General features: G+C 50.0%; 3 protein-coding genes across 3 annotated transcripts; 1 reads left to right on the top strand and 2 right to left on the bottom strand.

Annotated features, from left to right (window-relative positions):
• Window positions 1–245: 245 nt before the first annotated feature.
• LOC149299316 (protein C19orf12 homolog) lies at window positions 246–1,106 on the bottom strand. Its single transcript, XM_089486499.1, has 2 exons — window positions 947–1,106; window positions 246–511 (listed from the first exon to the last, which is right to left on the bottom strand). The coding sequence occupies exons 1-2, from the start codon at window positions 1,104–1,106 to the stop codon at window positions 246–248; spliced, it is 426 nt and encodes a 141-aa protein (XP_089342625.1).
• Window positions 1,107–3,606: 2,500 nt separating this feature from the next.
• On the bottom strand, window positions 3,607–6,143 carry LOC149299315 (uncharacterized protein F13E9.13, mitochondrial-like). Its single transcript, XM_089486560.1, has 6 exons — window positions 6,071–6,143; window positions 5,914–5,996; window positions 5,530–5,710; window positions 4,229–4,379; window positions 3,976–4,103; window positions 3,607–3,797 (listed from the first exon to the last, which is right to left on the bottom strand). Exons 1-6 carry the CDS (start codon window positions 6,141–6,143, stop codon window positions 3,607–3,609), a joined length of 807 nt encoding a protein of 268 aa, XP_089342686.1.
• Window positions 6,144–8,106: 1,963 nt separating this feature from the next.
• On the top strand, window positions 8,107–11,142 carry LOC149299314 (G1/S-specific cyclin-E3-like). Its single transcript, XM_089486336.1, has 11 exons — window positions 8,107–8,120; window positions 8,236–8,320; window positions 8,398–8,466; window positions 8,806–8,954; window positions 9,209–9,344; window positions 9,514–9,660; window positions 9,802–9,897; window positions 10,161–10,295; window positions 10,378–10,489; window positions 10,637–10,794; window positions 11,023–11,142. The coding sequence occupies exons 1-11, from the start codon at window positions 8,107–8,109 to the stop codon at window positions 11,140–11,142; spliced, it is 1,221 nt and encodes a 406-aa protein (XP_089342462.1).
• The last annotated feature ends 3,911 nt before the right edge of the window (window positions 11,143–15,053 follow it).

The following is a 15,053-nucleotide window of genomic DNA, read 5'->3' as shown; positions in this document are numbered from 1 at the left end:
TCTACGGAAAGCGCAGCCGACTTACGCCGTGTATAATGGAGTTCCATCCGTTTATAACGGGTATACCGCCTCTGCAGCGACCAGGACCGAGCGGCTTTCACACATCGTGTACACGATTAAGGCCACAAAGTATTCACGGTAAGCAATTTTATATGATTTGGGCTGAAGTTAAATACCACCTCTGCAGGTTCTCCTGAGACTTCCCCACAGTCCCCGTCAGAGGCTGCCGAGTCCCGGGAACGGGTCTAATCTCCGTACTGGATCTCCGCTTGCAGCTCCTGGGTCACGAAGCTGATGAGCGCCGCGGCCACCTTCTGCTGCAGAGCGGCGTTGCCGCCGACCAGCATGATGAGGTGAGTGGCGTCCGTCCAGTCCAGATTCCGGATGATGGCGTAGACGCTGTCGCAGAGCGTCTTCTGCTGCACCGGAGGAAGCTCCATTATGATCTGGGGAATGGGCTTGAACTGCCCGCTGGTCATCCAGGCCCCGACTAATCCTCCGACCGCACCGCCTGCGACACACAAGTCAGCGTTACTGTATCACGTGTCGGTTAAATACAACTTTACATCAACGTAACAATGTAGCGCGACTCGTATACCCGGCAGCTATATACTATACTATACTATACTATACTATATATATATATACACTCCTTTATATCTGATAAAGTACAGAAAGCGCCGTCATATGGTGTAGCACAGTACAGTTCCTCTGGAATCCTTATTTATTGCGGCTGAATGCAGACTCCGCACCGAAAACTAACAAGAAGCTTCCCAGCTGCCGTGGAACCGAAAGTCGTGATTCTCAAGCAGCTGAGGATACTGGGAGTCGTCACATTACCCATCGGCTTCCGGCTGAGGAAGTAAGCAGGGTAGTTAAACGACTAGAACTCCCATCATCCCTCACGAAAGGAGTTGTAGTTAGAAAAGTTTGCTGTAATTATTACCTACGGCAAGTCCAGGAGGGCCGCCCATCAATCCACCCAGGAAGGCGCCAGCGCCGGCGACCAGAGCTCCTCTGGCCGAATGCTTCACAGCGGCTCTCATCTTTTGCTGGTCGGACACATGGCACAGCAGGCGCAATATATCCTCCACGTTAAACGGCATTTTGCCAGCTGGGGAGGAAAAAAGACCACAACCGAATAATTTCAGCAAGTGAAAGAGCGAGGGTTTCGTCTACACAAGGCTGATGAGATCACAGAGAGACCTTTGAACACGGATCAGATAACCGGCTGCAATGTAATCTTTCCTGTGATTGGCAAACAGTCCCAGGAAGAAATAGTTAGTGGCCAATAAACTCTCTTCGTGGTCCGATCACTAAATCCGCAGCGGAGCGGCTGAAGATAAGATTTAGCGGAATTTGTGGTAATTAGGGGGCTGCTGGCTGTCGGGGACACGAGGTCCAGGGGTAATTCACTGCTTTGGGGCTATAAGTCACACGGCTTGTCCGGTGCCTCACAGGCGTGCAGTCGGTCACGTGAAGTAGGTCACACGGGGTTAATGTGATCTGTACCTCTGTATTCATCTCTATTAAAGGTTTTATCTTGAATAAGAGAAACTTTTTGGCTGAATGATCGTCTATGACCAGAGTGCTGCTAACCCCAGGAGGAGGTGTAAAGGACCTGCCTGCACACAGGTGGGACAGAAGAACACCTGCTTAGCCAGAACTTCACTAAACTACACCCCCCGATGCGCAGACTCCCAGTACTCACAGCGTGACGCCGGCTCCCAGCTGTCACCTCCACAAGACTGACAGTGACTTCATCCGGGCGTCTTCCTACTGGCTGCTGAGACAAGGAGGTGTGGCCGGCTGCTATTGGTACAGAAATTATGACGCCATTTCCTCCAGAAGAAGCCCAAGTTACCATTTAACTTTACCCGATGATGGCGGGGAGTCTCCGTGTGACAGTGAGCTCGTTACCCCCCCAATCAGACAGCGAAGGATCTCCCGTTAGCTTACATGTATCCACCAATCAGCTGCAACCCTTACTTCACGTGACCGGGTCACGCCGATCGTTTAGAAACACAGCCGGTCACTCCAGTGATACTCGGTACTCACACTCAACCCCCCCCCCTCCTGTATAATAAATACACAAACGAGCAGTGATACCCCATACCCATTATCACCCCCACCCTGTATAATAAACAAACGAGCAGTGATACCCCATACCCATTATCACCCCTCCTGTATAATAAAGAAAGGAGCAGTGATACACCATACCCATTATCACCCCCACCCTGTATAATAAATAAGAGAGCAGTGATACCCCATACCCATTATCACCCCTCCTGTATAATAAAGAAAGGAGCAGTGATACCCCATACCCATTATCACCCCCACCCTGTATAATAAATAAGAGAGCAGTGATACACCATACCCATTATCACCCCTCCCCCCCATATAATAAATAAAGATGTTATTTCCCAATAATCACTGGGAAGCAGACCCCTGCCCTGAAGACATGGCACTCTTTGTTAAACCCCCTTGCAGCCACAGTCATGTCAATCATCTGATACCCTTGCCAGGCGGTCCCCAAGAGGTTAGACATGCGCACACCATCTTACGCATAGTTTAAAGGGCCTGCAGTTTGATGCGCGATAAGGAGAACCTGCTGAGCTATTGTACAGTGAAACAAAACCTTTGGAAGTGAAAATCCGCTTTCCGTTTGCTTTTGCTGTTGAGTGAAAACCAGCTAGACAGACCTCGGGTCACATGTGCCAAACCCCGGTATGTTCCAGTGACGCCGTGTCAGCATGTGTTACCTGTGGCCCTCACACCCTGGATCTGGACAGCCATTTTTCCCCCAATAGCAAACAACTGAATCTAAACCCACCCGACATGTAACGAAATTCTAGCAGAAAGCTACCCACTTCCCCCCCACTGCGGGGATACAGGACCCCATCCATATGTATCTATACGTTACCTTTTAAGAGTTAAAACGCACCTCCGTCACGGGCAGCAGGTGAAGCAGATTTTGGGTTGAATTTAGAGATTTAGGTCTCACCAACTCCCCTTAAAATCTTCAAAACCCACCGGAGACACAAGAGCTGCACAGCAGAGCGTTTACTGACTAAATACAGTAACTGGTGGGCTAGCGGCCGGCTCGACAAGCGACCTGAATATCCCCGACGGCAAAATCCGGCAATTTTCAACTCAAATAAACTCAACAGAAGCTGCTATGCCACCTAGTGACAGAGTACGGCATTACACCCGCCGCTTCGTTATATCCAGCCACCATTATTATTATTATTATCCTTTATTTATGTAGCACCAACAGTTTACGCAGCGCTTAATACAATCCATAAATTCAAATGGGTCCGACAAGACGAGAACGGACAGACTAAGACAAACCGATACATTAGGTGGAGAGAGCCCGGCTCGCAAGCTTACAATCATTCTTCAAATTGCAAAAAAGCTGGAACAGCACTCCAACTTAGCTGCAACTCGAACATAAGGCCCATGATCATTTGTGTGTCATATAATCCGGTGTGTCAGTACCTCCCCAAAATCAAAATTCATTGTCTGTTATGAATGAGAGGCAGGTACCTGGGGTGTCACTGGGGAACGGGGTGACATGTCCCCCTGTGATTAGTCAGGTTGCACTCATTACATCCGCAGCTTACGGACTTTATCCATAAAGGATAGGATTTTGTCGGAAATGACATCATTCTTCCAATAACCGTCTTTTTTGAAATGGGAAGCAATTATTAAGGCGTTGGCGTCAATGTACTGCTCCACGTTGTCCAGGGTCACTCCAGATCCGACAAGGACGGGTATCTTCACAGAACGTCGAACCTCTAGGACAGGACAGAAAAAATGAATGGGATGAAGCGATTGCTCCACATACACTTTTTACATTATCCCCGACAATAACATGGCAGAGGTTTAGTGCAATTAGATCACAGCCTAGGTTTGCTTTGGTTTCCACGCACTGATAATGTTTAGAACTAAACGCGTCGGACCTAAAGAGTTTACCTTTGAGATCCGCTGGATCTGCCTCCTGTCCGGTAGCAACGCCGGTTAATATCACACCATCGGCAAGGAAGAATTCGGCAGCCTTTGCAGTTTCAGACACCGAGAGATCTGCTGTCAGAGAATGGGAACTGACGGAGGAAGCAAAATAATGAAAGTCACCTCTGGGCTACGTAACAGACAGCTACAGGAAGATTTCTATGGTAAACAACATGGCTTCGGTACTGGGGGGCAGACCCCCGGAATCACCACCTGCCTGTGCTTCTTCTTAATATCCGCAAAGATCTGAACGCGCTCAGCGCCGATGAACTTGCGGTAACGCAGCAGGTCTCCGGCACAGGCGTTTACAATGCCTTCATCAGCAACATGCGAGAACACGAAACCTTCCGCCCGGATGAAATCCAGCCCTGCAGAGCGAACCCAAAGCTTCAAATATCAAACCCACTCCAAACAGAATGAACACAAACAGCGTTCACGTAAACGCGTCGGTCAAATGGAAAGACGCAGCACAGAGACTGAAGCCCAAAGTTTAGTATTTTCTCTGGACTCTCCCAGTCTTTAAGGTGGGACAAAAGGAGCAGCTGCTCTGGAATCTGTCCTACCTTAGTGACCCATGGCAGCTGTCACTTGAGACCCTCACCTCCAGGCTGTGACGGCTGTAACCACCGGCACAGATCTCTCCAATAATACTTCCTCCCTTGTGCCAAATACATCACCCGCTGGGTTATCATAAAGTCTCAAACGCTCTTCTTCTGAACTACGGAAGAGGACTCCAGACAATAATGTTTCACAAAGGTGAGCGCACTCTTCTAGACTGCACTCTGCACATCTGGTCCGTGGAGACCCTAGCCGCCCCTGTCGAGACAGCACGAGTGGAAAGCACTCTAAGTCCTGGGGAGGTTCCATCCCGACGACCTCTGCAGGTCTCTAAAACCGCCAGCGTACCAACGTGCTTCCAAATTCCTGGGAAGAGCAAGTCCCTTCCAGCTCCAGCAAACAAGACAAACAGGTAAGACGAATGTCTCCGAGGAGCGGTTCTCTCCAGACAGATCTTGGGACGATTGTAGACGTCCAGACGGTGAAGCTGATGCTCTTTGTCATTCTTAGGTCTGGGGCAGAAAATCGACAGAACAATGTCCTGCTGAAGGTGGAAACACCTTGGAGAAGCACTCTGGAGGAGCACGCAGAACTACTCTGCCTTTAAAGAGCTTCAAAGATACGGCTGTAATGTAGTGAGTGTCTGGATCTCTGTACGAGCCACTAACAGAGCCATCTTCAAGGTTAGCATCAAATCATCCTCCTCAGGCTCAAAAGGAGATTCAGTTAGGCGGGATAGGACTAAGGTCAGGATCCAAGAAAAGACGAAGGGTTTATGAAACGCATGATCGAGGGGTGAAGAGCAATTTGTTCGTTCTGGACGGCGCTTAGCAATCCAACATGGACTTTCAAGGTAGCAGGAGAGAGACCCTTACTAATCATAGGGGGGGGGGCTACTGGGAATGACTTGGATCAATTCAGTAAAAATAAGTTTCCAAAACAGAAGCATAGAGAACATACCTGCTGCTTGGGCAACTGCAAGAGCTTCTTTGTTGGCGCACGAAAGGATCTGTACCCCGAGTGGCAGGCGAGGACACTCCTGTCTCACCGCACTACAAATGGTGGCCATTGCTGCGGTGATCTCTGGTCCGACGTGCAAGGTATACGGGATGTCATGCATGTTCTCCACTATGAGACCATCCTGGGAGCATCAATAAAACAATTATCATGATGACCTTAAGGGCTATTTTTTTATCACTTTATGAACTCTAGTACTGCCCAACATGGAAAATGGTCCCTTCTTGTCTCATAATACCTATATACATTATATATATATATATATATATATATATATATATATGATACGCTAAACAGGATAGAGGAAGAAAGCGACTTAAACCTTACAATCCCAGCTTTCTTATAAATCTCAGCTTCTCTGCAAGCTTCTTCCAGGATCTGCGCCAGCGGTAACCTGCAGCCCGGAGTGCCTACGTAAGCAAAAAGCGAGGTTACGTGAGGAACGGCCTTGCTTCGTAATCCGATCTAAATGAGAAACCCCTACCTGGTAGCGCTTTCACGTGCACCATCCCGATAACAACAGACCGCAGCCTCCCGAAGAGCTGCAGAAAACTCATGGTCTAAAAAAACACAAAAAAAAAACAAACAAAAGCAAATATGTTTTCATTATAAAGAACATAAATGCCGCTTCCTCGTGACTTGCAGGCGTGTAATAATGTAATCGACCCACCCGGTGAACTTCACCCTAAAACTATCATCAGCATCTCATCCAGGAGGCTTTGCTTAAGAGACGCATTTGCTGCTTTGCGGGCGCCCGAGAGCTCTAGGGGTACTATAAAGAGTCTATGAACAGAATATAAGGGTGTCTCCTCCTTACTGCACCGCGCAGGCATGGGCGCCACTGCTGCGTGCCAACGCAGAAGGGCCCCAGGGGACAGGTCACTCAGGGCCGGCACACGTTAAGCTGACGGCTGAGTTCAGCAATGAGCCAAATGCAGTATTGGTGTTGCGGGCGTGTGACGCAGGATGAGCCAGTGAATCGGGGGCATCGGTGTCACTGCCTCCTCTATATCATACCAGAGCACCGCGTATACTCATACATTCATATATATATATATAAAAATATATATATCGCTGAGGGGGCTCCCGATGGGGCGGCCGAGCAGTACTGGGGCCGCACTGATGTGTTACGGGTGCCGAGCTCGCGCACTGTGCTAAGAAACAGTTTTCCAGCCAAGGTTCCTGCTACCCCTGAGTAAATGAATGAATGAATAAGTGTTTAGGGGCAGAAACGGAACAAGCAAGTGGTTGGAAGGGCAAAGTTGGCACAGGCTGTTTGAGGGCACAGACAAGCTGCTTGGGGGCAAAGTGTGACATGTTGCTTTGTGAAGCTGGATGCCCTTTATAGTAACCCTCATAGTGTGCTGCCATGGCGTGCCCTGTGTGGTATATTACATCAGAGGGGGTAATAGCTCCCAACCATGCGCACAGCCCCCCAACTCACCCCTCACCGGTTTGTTGACTTCCATACAGTGAGCAACATGGAGATCTACACGCTTCCGGCTGAATAAGCCCCGCCCCTGTGCGCTCATGGCCCCGCCCCGTGGCCCGGTTTCCCGGCGGGCAGAGTTTATAGCCGGGCAGGCGGGCGCCGGGTCGGCCGCAGTCTCAGTCCGGAGTTGTGCTGTTAGTTTGGGGGTCTCGTCTAATCTGGAATAGAGGCGCTTTCCCACCCGGGCCCCCAGCAGCCGGGACCGGCCTGCCAGCAACCCCCTGCCCGGCAGAGCCCCAGCCTGCACACCTGCTTCTCGCGTTTTTATTGCCTCCTGTGTACCATTTACCCCCTTTTATTAATACCGGACACCTCCTTCCTGTACCCCAAAACACTGCACCGGTAACCCCAGCGGATTATCAGAGGACCCCCTGTCCGCACCCCTGCACTGCAGGTAAGGACCCCCTTTACTGGGCTGTGGGTACCTGGAGCAGGGTTACCCCGGTTGGGGGGATCCCCCTCCCCGCACCACTGGAGCTGGGTTCCCCCGGTTAGTGGAGTCCCCTGCAGTCTTTGGGAGGGTAACCCCTGTAAGTGAAGCCACCTGCCCCCATCTGGGGTGCTGGTTGGAGTAGGGAACGTAACCCTTTCTCTGTTCAACTTTCCTTTGTAAGGCCTGGCCAGGCCACACTGCGTTGCAGGCGTCCAGGGGTTAAAAGGCTCCCTCTCTGAGGAGCAGCAAGCCGGGGCATTACCGTGGGGGTATTTTCCTTTTGTATAGAGCCTGTTCCTTTTCGCATGGGGGATGGAAAGCCCTCCCTGCCCTCCCCCCCTGCATGAAGCTGCAGCCATTTCGCAGCCTTGCTTAGTGGGGGAGCAGCTGCAGCTCTGCACAGGGGGTCCTTCTCCCACTGCTTAAGGGCCAGCTGTGTATTGTGGGGGCTCCCAGCACCCCTATTCCTCCCCAGCACTGAAGCCCTTATGGGGGCATGTACCCCTGTATCGCAGATGTAAGTGGTCTCAACTCACTGGCTGTATTGTGAATTTCAGCCCCAGAGCCCAGCGTTTGCCCCCGGGAAGTCTCCACGATGCCTGTAAGGAGGTAGGTGCCGGAGCCGTGGGGGCCGCCAGGCCATGCGGCAAACTATGGCAAAAAAAACAAACTTTCTCTTTCCTTTTGAACTCTGAATTCTCGCCCGTTTCCCCCGTGATTCCAGCAGCAGCTCCGACGGCGGCACAAAGGGCCAGGCTGCAGCGCGCCCCGCGCTCCGCTCCAGAAAGAGAAAGGCAGATGTGGCCATTGTAAGTGGATACAAAGGGGCCGTGTGCGGAGCCGAGCCCCGCCGCAGCCTCGCACTCACACCGTCTTCTCTCTCTAGTTTCTGCCGGATCCCGACGAGACGCCCGAGTGGCCGGAAATGACCCGGAAAAAGCAGTGCGACCACCAGGTAACGATCCTGCCGGTACCCCCCCCCCGCTTGGTACCGGTAATCGCTGCGTTCAGCGTGTCTCGGCACATTCCGGAACTTTAGTCCAAGCGTTTAAAGATCTGTCTTGTTCGTAGCGTGTTAGACGTGTTACTTTGCTGCATTCGTCCGTGTGCTGCTTGCTTGCGTGTTTCTGAATACGTCTGATCCGGGGTGCCGGGTTTTCCGCATGTAACGGAATATCGGCCGTTCCGATGGAATTCTTTAAATGTCGGGGGGACGGTGCGCAGGCGTGGCGTGTAGCACATGCGCGTACGTGCTATTCCGCATTGGATAATCTATCGCTGTTATGTTTTGTAGAGTCCGAGTAACTCCGGGGTCTGCAGGAACCCGTACCTCGTGCCTCCCACCCCCGAGAAAGACGACTATGTGCCGGATCCATCGGTGCTGCCGCATTATCGCTCCCTCCGCTTCAGCCCGGTCCGGGCGTCTCCGCTGCCACAGCTGGGGTACTTGCCTTTGTCACTTTGGAACAGCTCTGAGGGGTCTCTGCAGAGAGACTGCTCCGTATTGGCTCCTAGCGCCCCCTCTGCCCGTGAGGCTTAAGAGTCACATGGCGTAGGGTTTCTTTTATTTCGTGGGGTGGAAATGTCTCTGCGTCAAGCTGGGCTTTTCCTGACGCTCTGTGAAATACTCCAGCGGTAGGCTGTCTCCTGTAAAGAGCAGAACCAAATGCCATGTGTTTTTCCTCCCCTTTCTGTAGCTGGGCCAACCACGACGATGTGTGGAGGAACATGCTGAACAAGGACCGCACCTATACACGGGACAAGAACTTGTTTGAGAAACACCCTCAGTTACAGCCAAGCATGAGGGCCGTCCTCCTGGACTGGCTCACGGAGGTGAGTTGGCTGCAGCTTCCACCCTTAAAACGGGGAGTTGATGGGCGAGTCGGGAACGCGTTCCTGATGGCTTCGTTGGAAGCATATAGTGCTGCAGCCTGTCCTGTGTCTGTCTCGCGGTATCTACGGCCGTCTCCACGTGGCTGTCACTGCGTCTCTCTCCTTCCAGGTGTGTGAAGTCTACAAACTCCACCGAGAGACCTTCTACTTGGCCCAGGATTTCTTTGACCGTTTCATGGCATCGCAGGAGAACATCGTAAAAAGCAGACTGCAGCTTATCGGCATCACCTGCCTCTTCGTGGCCGCCAAACTCGAGGTGCGTGTGGAGTCCGCCGGTGCTTATTTCCCCGTTTTAGCCGTTCGTTTGGTGGAGGAACCGTGGAAGGGCCGATGCTGGGAGGCCGGCTGCGACGTCGGCTGACCGCGCTCCTTCATAACTTCTCTGTGGCCTTCACAGGAAATCTATCCTCCGAAGCTGCACCAGTTCGCTTTCATCACGGACGGCGCCTGTACGGAAGACGAGATCCTGAGCGTGGAGCTGCTGATAATGAAGGTAATGAAGGCCCTGGTCGTGGTGATATTAATGCCCGGTACTGTCTCGCTTCAGGTGGCTTTAAGAACCTCCATAAAATACTGAGTTCTCTTTATTTAGAGACAAAGCCGGGCCTTCTCGGTCAGCCTTGTCTGACTCGTCCTTGATGTGAAGGTGGCGAGCGTAAGGACCGCAGCCTCTGCCATGCGCTGCCGAGCTCCACTGAACGCCTACTCCCAGCACACCCTGAGCTTTCTTAACTCTTCCGATCTGATCTCTTCCAGGGCCTTGACTGGTGTTTGAGTCCAATGACTATCGTGTCTTGGCTTAACGTGTACATGCAGGTTGCGTACCAGAGGGAGCTCCAGCAGTTCCTTCTCCCGCAGTATCCGCAGGAACTGTATATCCAGATAGCCGAGGTGGGTTTATCGAGCGCCTTCCCCGGCGTGATGGCGACCTGTACTTCTTGGAGATCTGACTCCCCTCTCTCTGTCTCCTCAGCTGTTGGACGTCTGCGTGTTGGACGTCGGCTGCTTGGAATACCCTTACAGAGTGCTCGCGGCGGGGGCTTTATATCACTTCTCCTGCGTGGAGCTGGTGGAGAAGGTTTCAGGTTTGTGACTCTTTAATTCTAGTATAAAGTCGCTTCTGAAGATCCTGAGCATTGTAGTCCTAGAGCTGCACTCATGGTAGCTTCCCGTTGGGTGTCTGATGCGTGTTGGCTCCTGTGCATGCGTGACGAGGCGGCTTTGTATTGCAGGCTATTCGTGGAGCGATCTGGAGGGCTGCATTAACTGGGTGGTACCTTTTGCAAAGGCTGTGAAGGAGACTGGGAAATCAAAGCTGAAGTTCTTCAAGGGAGTTGACATTGAAGACACGCACAATATACAGACTCACACGGACTCTCTGCAGCGGCTGGTATGAATATGACGCGCATGCGCGCTCTTCTGCTGCACGTGCCAAAAGAAGGCCTGTAAAATTTTAGTGGCGCCACCAGCCCTAGAACATGGCTGCAGGTTATCGTCCAAAGGGCAGGGTGGGTGCAGAAGTTTAATCGGGGTCCCTGTCCACCCGGCATCTGACTAATCGGCATCTTTTTGGTTCCTGAATATGCGCGGTTTAGTAAAAGGCGTTCTTCTCTTTCAGGAAAAGGCTCAGGTGAACAAGGCGCTACTGGAGGAGCAGAACAGGACATCGCCCGTGCCCAGCGGTCTTCTCACTCCTCCGCAGAGTGACAAGAAACAGAAATCGAGTGTCCCGGACTGACGTGGAGTGTCTGCTCGGACTCCCTAAGTGCCTGGAATCCTGAAAGCTGCCAAATTAAAAAAAACACAAAACAAAACCCTGCTGTCCTCGACAACCTTCTAACTGCACGTGGGTGACGCTTTTATTAAACAGAACGGGGTCCCTAAACGTCTAGGGGGCGAGTTGTCTGAACGCTGCTACAGAGAATATGCTGCTGTGAATGAATGACCGGCCCCGCTGGGGCCGCTGTGTGTGTGCAAGCTCCTTTTTAATGTAAGTGGTTTACATGATGCCATTTTTTTTATATTTTAAATGTTGTACGATGCTGCTATACGTGTCTTCTTTTAAATAAAGATGCTGTCTCCGAGACAGCGATGTGTTTTTTAAACCTGTGTCCTGTCTGGCTTATGACTTCGTGTACCCCGAGCCTTTTGGATTTAAAGATCCTCCAGTACTCGGAGTAATTTTGGGGCTTGCTGTCTGGTATTGGGGTTCATCTCATTAACTCTCTATTACCCAGTACCGTACGGTAACCAAACCCCCTGCAGTTTCTTTCTACAGGTCACAAGATCGTTTCAATCCATAGGCAGACGAGCAGAGTCTCCGCGAATCACAAACTCCAGCTGTGCCTTTTAAAAAGGGGGAGCGAGTCCTTCTATAGAATGATAGCACAACGCCTGAGAATAGTGAATAACATCGTATAAAGCTGTGAATGGATGTTTAATGGTTCTTTGAGCGGGCGGCACGTGGTATTAACCCTGTATGTATTTTGTATGATATCATATACCCTCTCACACTCGCTGCGTCTTGCATATTAAACCGATACAGAAGGGCATCGATATCATATTTGTGCATGCTAACAAGAAAAAAAAATAGGATCAAAAGACCCGCCATGCGCATGGTATTCTGTACTTGTGGGTTGGAATCTCACTCGTACGTTCTATTTAGGTGACGGATCTCTGAGTTCCCGGCTCACCGGTAACGGCAGAGTCCCACCAAATATATTTCAATCGCAAGGGTTATGAAATGAAGAGATGTCTTGGAAAGGCGACGTTTTCACCGCGATCACGTAAGCAGTCTGGGTTCTGTATTGGGGGGGGGGGGGGGGGTCGCTCAATTATTTTTAATGTGTCAATAAATAGTTATCCTGTAATCCCTTTATTATACCATCTATGGGGGGGGGGATTCCATATCATGCTAAGCCATCTAATAGTCTTCATTCTGTTACTGATTCACCAAGTTATTGTCCCAGAGAGATGAGAAATATAATGGGCTGCGTTTATCTCTGTATTATATCTGCAGCCTAACGGGAGGAAGAAGCCCGTCGGGGACTTGGCGGCTGCCCGTCGGGGACTTGGCGGTATCATCGGGGACTTGGCGGCTGACCATCGGGGACTTGGCGGCTGCCCGTCTCCGTGTTGGTTGGTCTACCATTACCGATACATTAGGTTCCAGCCTCAGTTTCACAGGGGCCAAACTGTAAGGAAGAGCTGGATACCCATCGTGTGCCGCAGGGTAAGTCTATTAGCCACCGGCGCGACTATCCGTGACCGGTACACGCGAAGCACATGGCGATAGCGACAGGCTTACCCTGCTAACTTCTGCCGAGGTCATCCATATCGCGCAGGTTTGTCGCTGCTGGTTGGGACACTTCAATGAATGTTCTTTGATGAACGGGCTCACGTGAGACTCATTACACATCTTTGCCGTGTCCTAATAGACCCTTTTATCTTCCCGGAGGGTAATTAACACAGATAACGGAGAGAGGGGATTTTTCATGGCTGCTGATTGGTCGTGTAGGTGAACACCTCCATTAACCTTCTGACTCCGATGTGATGAGTTACACATCCGTTCCTCTACCTGGGTGATGACGGACGGTTTCATTAGCGAGATAGATACCGCTGCACCGGAACGCTTTTATTTACGTCCCTCGCGTGCAACAGGAAAAAAAAAACCAACTAAATAATAATTCTGCAAAAAACAACAAATGATCGCATTGTGAAATATTTTTAATTACGATTTAATCAAACGCTGGGGGTGATCTTTCAATCTCACTGTGAACCCCCCCCCCCCCCGAAAAGATTTATCAACGTCTTCAATGAAAAGGAAAAATGCACGCCGTGTAATAAGATTCTCTACCCCGATAAATATTAAGGAACACGCGAGGACCCGGTAACTCGTAACGTAATTACCGCTGCAGACAATGCCACGAGGGAGAGGTTTTTATGAATTTAATCCTACTTAAGCATTTCGAGGGAAACTCCCATGGAAAAAGTTTGCTGTCGGCGTTAGCGTGTACAGGGTAAGGTCTGGGTCAGAGCATGCGCTTAGGGGCTCTTTCTTTAGTCTTTTATAAATGAATCAGGATTTAAACCCAACCTTTCTATTGTTTATCATACTGCAGCAATTCACCTAACAGGCGTAGATTGAACGGTCGAAAAGTCTGATATTATAAAAGAGTATATAATAAATTTAATATTTAAAGTAATATAAAGAGGAAAAAACAATTTAAAAGGAAAAACATAATAAATATATATTTGTAAAGTACTCAAATTTACGGGGGAGATTTTAATACCCGGAGTTAAAGGGACCCCCCCCCCCATTACAGAAGAAAGCGTTTTAAAGTACTATGCGAGTGTCCATAATCCTCTGAGTACTTTTCAAAACCAAAAAAATAAAGCACTTAACCTACCAAGAAGCTGCAGCCTGGTTTCTGCAGCTGTCCTCCTTTTGTGTTCCAACATTTTCCGAACACGTCGCCTGCACAGGATTTGGCCGGGCGGGTGGGGAACGGGGCAAATACATATGGGGGGATTCTGCAGAACCTCGAGAGCATCTGCAGAGGGAACATGCAGCTGCCCTACGCGTTGAAGTGCACTGAACGGCTGGAGTGTCTCTTTACGCTACCTGAATGGCAGCTGCAGCGCTGGAGCAGCTGGATTCTCATTCTGCAGAGTCACTTGCCAGCATTTACCGTGGAAACCCTAGCCATTTAGTCTGACAGTATACACACTGCTGTACGAAGACGCTGTGGGGCCAGGCTTGTGGCGACGGGTTTTCCGTACGAGTCAGAACTTTTCCGTACCGTGACATCGTAACCCGGCGCTACCATCAAACTTTACAATCAGCGACAATTTGAAGTGTGGAGTGCTGCTCCCTGAAAGGGTTAATGTTTATATCGCGATAGAGATCCGGGTACCCTATAATCAAGCAGGAAACGCTGCGACGGAGAGCCTTTTGTGCCGTTATGCAGGATAGCAGCTACTAATTATTATAGTACGGGGGGGGGTTGTAGCGCTTATATAGCCAACGTAACCAAATTTTGCCTTTAATTTCTTAATTGCATAGTGGAGTGACATCACAAATCCGCCTCTGTATAGACTTTGTTGCCGTGGCAACAGTTCCTATTATGGGACTAAAATGAAAAGTAGGGCAGCTGCTGCTTCGGGGAGAGTCTTAGGCCTGCTTACAATAACTATTCAGTGACTTGTGTGCGGCAGGTGGGCCGGGGACTCACAATGACCCCGCTAAGGGCCTATTCACGGACCCCCTTAGAACATGCCTTCCGGTAATATATATATATCTATGCAGTGTGTGTATATATATATGTATATATATATATATATATATAATATTGATAAATACAGCTACACTCAGTCTTAAGTCTAGAATGGGTATTCTGCAGAATGACCAGAAGTTCCCGTCAGTGTGCAGACAATACAGGGAGTGATCCTGATTTATATGCAGACCAACAAAAGAACTTTAATCTTACCAGAAACTTCCGAATATGAAGTGTAGGGGCACTCGGTGCACCCTAAAACTTGACACAAAGGGTGACTTCAGTGCAGGGACTTCCATTAGTGACATTATATATATATACACACACATATACAGAATATATATATATATATAAGAGGTTATGTCAGAAGCAC

This window comes from Sceloporus occidentalis, unplaced genomic scaffold (genome assembly GCF_023333645.1).
Source record: "Sceloporus occidentalis isolate IW3139 unplaced genomic scaffold, rSceOcc1.0.p SCAF_29, whole genome shotgun sequence".
NCBI classification, from domain to species: Eukaryota; Metazoa; Chordata; class Lepidosauria; order Squamata; family Phrynosomatidae; genus Sceloporus; species Sceloporus occidentalis.
Note: the sequence above shows the minus strand (reverse complement) of the source record. Positions and strands in the feature narration are given on the sequence as shown.

What these genes read in the sequence shown, in the direction of transcription:
- LOC149299316 (XM_089486499.1), bottom strand. Translation starts at nt 1,106, where the DNA reads ATGCCGTTTAACGTGGAGGATATATTGCGCCTGCTGTGCCATGTGTCC. An exon ending in CCCTCCTGGACTTGCCGTAG is followed by an intron (nt 512 to 946) that starts GTAATAATTACA and finishes TGTGTGTCGCAG; the next exon opens with GCGGTGCGGTCGGAGGATTA.
- LOC149299315 (XM_089486560.1), bottom strand. Translation starts at nt 6,143, where the DNA reads ATGAGTTTTCTGCAGCTCTTCGGGAGGCTGCGGTCTGTTGTTATCGGG. An exon ending in GCACGTGAAAGCGCTACCAG is followed by an intron (nt 5,997 to 6,070) that starts GTAGGGGTTTCT and finishes TTGCTTACGTAG; the next exon opens with GCACTCCGGGCTGCAGGTTA. An exon ending in AGATCCAGCGGATCTCAAAG is followed by an intron (nt 3,798 to 3,975) that starts GTAAACTCTTTA and finishes GTCCTGTCCTAG; the next exon opens with AGGTTCGACGTTCTGTGAAG.
- LOC149299314 (XM_089486336.1), top strand. An exon ending in GAAAGGCAGATGTGGCCATT is followed by an intron (nt 8,321 to 8,397) that starts GTAAGTGGATAC and finishes TTCTCTCTCTAG; the next exon opens with TTTCTGCCGGATCCCGACGA. An exon ending in TCCTGGACTGGCTCACGGAG is followed by an intron (nt 9,345 to 9,513) that starts GTGAGTTGGCTG and finishes CTCTCCTTCCAG; the next exon opens with GTGTGTGAAGTCTACAAACT.